Source organism: Cryptomeria japonica, unplaced genomic scaffold (assembly GCF_030272615.1).
Source record: "Cryptomeria japonica unplaced genomic scaffold, Sugi_1.0 HiC_scaffold_219, whole genome shotgun sequence".
NCBI classification, from domain to species: Eukaryota; Viridiplantae; Streptophyta; class Pinopsida; order Cupressales; family Cupressaceae; genus Cryptomeria; species Cryptomeria japonica.
The window spans coordinates 109,468-115,616 of record NW_026729041.1 but is presented as its reverse complement, the minus strand read 5'-3'; the positions used below and the strand labels follow the sequence as shown (position 1 = coordinate 115,616).

The window sequence follows — 6,149 nt, the reverse complement described above, 5'->3', positions numbered from 1 at the left end:
AAAATATCACAACATAAAATCTACTTTTTTTAAAAATCACATGAAAACTAAAAAGTAATCTGTAAAAAGAAAAAATTACAACTTGAAAGGTTATACTTGAATGTCCACAATAAAAATCTAATATATTAACAAAATAAACACCCTCCAACCCTTTACGAGGACATTGGAAAACAAACCCTGCTTTCATAAAATGCACCTACGTCCTAAGACAATTTAATTGCCCATAGATGCCATAATTATCTTACTGTTTCACATAATATACAACAATGGGGCTGCGCACACTGTAATTGCCAGAGCTCCAAGTCAGTGCACCTGATAGTAAAGCATAATCATCTGGTACAACCCGACTTTCAATTTTCACATTGTATGACATCTTCTGATTGGAGGACGTGAAAGAGAGTGTATCTGGTTCCACTGTCACGTTCATTCCAAGGGGCGCATCTAATTTGGCTTGGTAAGTAGATTTTGGAGGTCCTACATTTGTAACTGTTCTTGGAAATTGAACAAAAATGGGCTCACTTACATCCCTAACAATCATCATGGAAGGATAGTTAAGTTCCCATACTCCATTTTCGGATAATTTTGAAGAACAAGTGACAGATTCTCCTGTCAACAAACGTAAAGATGTTTCATTGTATCCTTGGCTACATAGCATATTGATATAGGATTTTGCGTCAGCTTCATACACAAGCCCCGGATTGATGGCCTTGAGGGGGTTAATCTGCCCTGAACCATATCCTAATTCCCCAGCACGATTGCCCTCTAATGTTGCATCGAATGTAGATGCTGAATCACAAATTAAATTGTGAGCATAGATAAGAAAGAAATAAGATTATATACAATTTTTGGGTTATGAAATGGATACCCACCTGTGGTCATGAGAGCAGATTTGATAGCAGCAGGAGACCAGTCAGGATGAAATGACTTGACATAGGCCGCTGCTCCTGTGGCATGAGGGCATGCCATGGATGTTCCAGAAACTATGTTAAAATCCACAACTCTTTTGTCCAAAGGACTTGTGGTCATTGGTGCAGCTTTTGACCAAGCTGCTAGAATATCTACACCGGGTGCGGTGATGTCAGGCTGTCAAGGAAATATGATATAAATGGATTAGTTTAAATGTTTTTTTTTGTTTTTTTTTTGAGAGTGAGCCACTGATATATATGTCAAGTTTAATTGTTAATTAAGATCAATTTTCAAATACCATTCAGATATTTTAGTTTTCTCACCTTCAAAAGATTTGGTGTGATTTGGTTGGGACCTTTTGATGAGAATGAAGCCACTATAGGTGCAGGTAAATCATTCCGAACCACACCTTTTTCTATGCTTGCCGTTGGAGAGCTAATGAAATGTATTGGAATTAAAACATAAGCAGTGTCTTAAAGTTTGGTTTTTTTCTTTTTTTGAAATTTCATATTCAATTTTCATTTTGTTATTGAACTGTCCACTTTAGGGCTCTTTTACACTCATATAATAAAGGCTTTTGATTTCAGCTTCTTTTGTTGTACCATAGATTTAATGTTTCTGAATGTCAGAATTTGTTTCATTTTTTATTGATCTTGAATAGGCAATCAAACGTTTTAACCAATTTTAGAGTAAAACAATATTATATCCCGAAGGGGCGTCTAGTAAATAAATTAGACCACAACCCAATAGATTGTGCCTATTAGGTAGTGCCGTTCATGAATTTGTTGGATTGTGGTCTAATTCAATTACTAGAAGTCCTAGATGACTTTCTACTCCATCAAACGCAATTTTTATGGGGGAAAAAGTAATTCATTTCATTCATGCATTTACCTTGTGGAGTTGATGTAAGATCTGATAACCTCTCCCTCTTTGTTAAATATAAGTGTAGCTGGGACGATGAACGAGGAAGCTGTATCATTCATTGGATCGTACATTATTATGGCACCTGCCCCTCCAGAGACATACACTCCACCATCGGGCAGATCATATGGGTCTGCTAAGTAGCAAAGTACTATTTTTCCTTCAACTAAGCTGCGATCCAGGGAATATAACTTGCAACCACTGACCATATTCATAATCATACAAATGGCGAGCTTTGATTTCAACAAATGAGCAAATGTAATTTAAAAAAGTAATTCATTATCAAATTCATGTGATGATGTTCTGCATTTCACCTTGAGTCCTGTGATGAAAATCCGCCAGAAACATTAGTAGCGTCTCCTCCATATACTAAAGGATACCAAGGCTGCTCCATTGTGAATGTATTTATAGCACGCCCCTATCACACCATTAAACTCAACTCATTAGAATTTTGATCACTTAATATGAGTGGATGACAATGATATTTGATTTACCTCGAAGGACGTTTGATTTCCCAAATTAAGTTGTGATTTGAATTGGCGATCAATGCTGCTTGCAGCCACTGTCAAGGACCAAGGGGAATAATTGCAAACAGTTCCCACAGATCCATCGTTACAAGCAGCATTTGATGTTAAGATTCCTCTCTTCATTGCATGGAATGCTCCAATTGCAATGCTATCTTCAAAGTAGTTAAGTGGGGGAAGGAATCCTCCATTTGAATAACCAATCGAAACAGAAATAATATCCACACCATCATGGATTGCATCATCAAATGCGGCAAGAATATCTACGTCACTGCAATCTGAAAAGCAAACCTTGTATATAGCAATCCTTGCGCCAGGTACTCCTCCACGCGCGTCTCCTTGGGCAAATCCAAAAAGGCTGGCATTTTTGACAATGCTTCCAGCCGCTGTGGAGGCAGTGTGTGTTCCATGGCCATCTGAATCTCTTGGAGAGATGAACTCACCAGCCTCTGGTTCAGATCCAGAGCCTTTATTATAAAAGCTTGCACCTATTATTTTCCTGGGAAATAATTAAATACATTTGTCACCACGATAAAATCTCAAAAATAATTATTTTCTACATCATTTCTTGATGGTAAAAGGATTTAGTTCCAGAAGTAGCACGAATGAATGTTCTAGTACTTATTGCAGGATTTGAAGTCGGGTGTTGTCTGGCACACTCCCTTCCATTTTGAGGGAATGGGACCCAATCCCTTGTCATCGAAACTTTCCGATTCTGGCCATACCCCTGCACTCAAATTGCGTAAGAGATATTTCTTCAGAATTACTTTGAGAATCTTGTGAAACCATTTTAGTGTCTGTTCTATGCTACCAATGAAGCCTCTATTATTTTTTGTTATACCTGTATCTAGAACGCCAACAATTACGTCACTTTGATACTCCAAATCATTGGTTTGCTGAGACAGAGGGAGTCCCACAAAATCCCATGATCTACTTGTTAAGGGTTTGGCCTTTTTGCTTTCAAAGACCGAAACTATGCCATCTGTGTCTGTAATTCACAAACAAGACTTTCAACTCATTATTTGGAAATAAAATGATAATACATTTGGAAAACAAAGACGAATTTCTAGTAACTACTACTAATATCCTGGTTGCCAAATTTCTAATTAAGATGCAATATCCTTCTCAGCATATATTGGGTATTTTAAATTTCCAATTCATAAGCAATTCATCCCATTATCATTATAATTCATCTCGACACCATTCTAAAAATTCCTACAGAGCACACTGTTAAATACAGCATCCATTTTTGGGGTAATCTTACTTGAGAGGTGTTGGGCATGAGATGAGGAAAGCCAAGCTGCAAATCCGTTAAAGCTTTTCCAATAGCTATGAACAAAAGATTCCTGTGCTGCCTCATAGCTTAACAAGAATATTACAAAAACAAAATTAGAAAAATATTTCTCCTTCCATGTAGAGAGTGAAGCATACAAGAAGAAAGAACTATGTAATAACCTTCCATGTAGAGAGTGAAGCAATGAGAGGTGAGATGCAGTTGCTGCTGTTTGGGAGTAATCTTGTATATCTGGGGATGGAACATCACCCATGTACACTATATAAAGCTGATTTGACAGAGAATAAAATGTTCAGTCAGTAGCAATCCAAACAGAGGGAGATGAAGTTATTTACTATCGAAGAAGAGTTAAGATATTACCTTTTCATTCAATTGACGAGAAGCAGCTGTGGAGAAAAGGATAACGAGAAAAGCCAAGGGAAACAGAAGATGGGTTATGACTGTACTTGCCATCAAAAGGTTAGTAATGTTTTTTTACTGTATCTCAGAATGTAATGAAACAGGCCATCAATTTATACTACTCTAGTGTGTAATAAATAAATAAAATGTTGATAATACTAAGGTGGCTTTTTGTCTTGAAAAGTGTGAAACGAAATACGAGTACGAACAAAGAATTTAAGTTCTTCCGTCGTGAGTTTAACGAGGCATTTCATTGAAATTATTGGTCGGCCAATAAATAATAACGTTAACAACAATAATAATAAAATACAATAACGTTTTCCTTTATAAAATAATAATAATTTTCAATTAAAGAATCCAACATAAAACAAGAGGTGTGATACAATGGAGTCCCTGTCATTTGCTAAGAACTAGTGAGTTATTGTTTCTTGTGAGAATAAAGAATTGCTTCATGTTTAGATTTCATAAGGAGCTTAACAATTGATGTTATGTGGTTTTGTGATAGTTTTTTAGGTCTTTATGTTCTAACAAGAGGTAAGGTGATGAGAATGTGTTTAAAAAACTATGATAGTATCACATATATAGAATTAGGATGTACATTAAGTTATTGCAATAGAACGTGTTGACTTCAAGCTAATCTACGAGAGGATGGAGTATTAAGAAAGGTAGGACTTATTATGCATATAATCAACATAGATAACAAGTGTAAAAGATAAATCATGAGAACTTATCATTCATGCTCATGCTATCCTTAATAGGCACAAGTTATTAAAAATATGTGATGAAAGAATGTGCTAGATTTATATAAGCATACAGTAAACAAATGAGTTAAACCATTATCATGGCCAAGCTTCAGAAGATTGCACAATTGTACTAAAACATTCAATCAAAATAGACTTAATTATAAATAAAAATTAATAATGATTAAAAACAATCAATGGAAGTCAAATGATTAAACTTGTTTTTCTATTAGTTAAAATTTGACATAGTATCTTATTTATAGTCTAAATCTAATTTTGTATAAATGCTTATGCCTTGAAAAAATTCAATAAAACCATCTTAAAGAAAGAAAAGTTCTTTCTATTTATGTAATATAAGTTTATAAATATTTGGCAATTGATATTTGCACAAGAAAGGTAGCTAAGAGAAACTTTATAACTACTTAACATAGAAAAACTACATTCAAAATAGAATGCTATTGGCACAAATATGACAACCCATTGTAGCTTGTAGCTTGCTAACAACTAGTATTCAAAATTACTATAAAATGTTTACAAAATCTAAGCATGGTATCAAATGTTTTTTAATGAAAGGCAATTAACGAGTCAATTGCAGAACGCAAAAAAATAGAAATTGCCTCAAACACTATAAGTATGGGAATAGCATTGTAAGCTCTTTAGTTGTTGCATTATGGAGCTTCTGATTGTTGTGAGCTTCTCCATCAAAAACCAAAATAAAAATAAAAATTAAACCATCAACATTGATTTCATAAGCATTTGACAGAATGATAATAATAGAAAAAATGTAATGCATGATTTATATTGAGGTGCTAGAAAGAAAGTAATGTGTCACGTTGTTTGGACTATCATAGAACTTCTTGTTTTATTAGACAAATACCATCATATTTTGCACATTCTTTTGGTTTGTTTTATGATTATTTATGTTTATTATGTCCAGGTATATGCTAAAAAATATTAACACCCAAAGATTGATGCATCCTTTGTCCATCTTCTTCTTCTTCACACTCGATAAATGCTTCACCTCCGTCTTGTGTCTTTTTCAACTAAAAATCATAGGATACATCATCCTTAATAATGTTTTCAAGAAAGAATTTGTAGTCTTCATCTTCCATATTAGTTTCAATTTTGGCATCTCTGCGTTTATTTTTCAAAGATAGCTACTTGAGCCCAAAAAGATAATGAAAGGTCAAAGTTTATGTTCTTTCTCCAAATAATATCATTAGTATCACTTCTAAATGCATCGCAATGAGTAGGAAACAAAAGCATAAAGTTAGGTAAAGTTTCAGAATCTGATACACTAGAAACAAAATAGAGTTCTCTTCATTCCTTGTTTTACATCTTGACTCAATGATCCATCTGATGTTT

The 6,149-nt window shown here is 34.4% G+C and overlaps 1 protein-coding gene across 1 annotated transcript; it reads right to left on the bottom strand.

Annotated features, from left to right (window-relative positions):
- Window positions 1-241: 241 nt before the first annotated feature.
- On the bottom strand, window positions 242-4,098 carry LOC131868784 (subtilisin-like protease SBT4.14). The gene is made up of 11 exons (XM_059215663.1): window positions 4,006-4,098; window positions 3,807-3,913; window positions 3,616-3,713; window positions 3,193-3,339; window positions 2,973-3,078; window positions 2,322-2,850; window positions 2,142-2,245; window positions 1,798-2,028; window positions 1,230-1,341; window positions 870-1,083; window positions 242-786 (listed from the first exon to the last, which is right to left on the bottom strand). The coding sequence occupies exons 1-11, from the start codon at window positions 4,096-4,098 to the stop codon at window positions 242-244; spliced, it is 2,286 nt and encodes a 761-aa protein (XP_059071646.1).
- Window positions 4,099-6,149: the final 2,051 nt, after the last annotated feature.

What these genes read in the sequence shown, in the direction of transcription:
- LOC131868784 (XM_059215663.1), bottom strand. Translation starts at nt 4,098, where the DNA reads ATGGCAAGTACAGTCATAACCCATCTTCTGTTTCCCTTGGCTTTTCTC. An exon ending in TCATGCCCAACACCTCTCAA is followed by an intron (nt 3,340 to 3,615) that starts GTAAGATTACCC and finishes TGTGAATTACAG; the next exon opens with ACACAGATGGCATAGTTTCG. An exon ending in TGTTGGCGTTCTAGATACAG is followed by an intron (nt 3,079 to 3,192) that starts GTATAACAAAAA and finishes ATTTGAGTGCAG; the next exon opens with GGGTATGGCCAGAATCGGAA.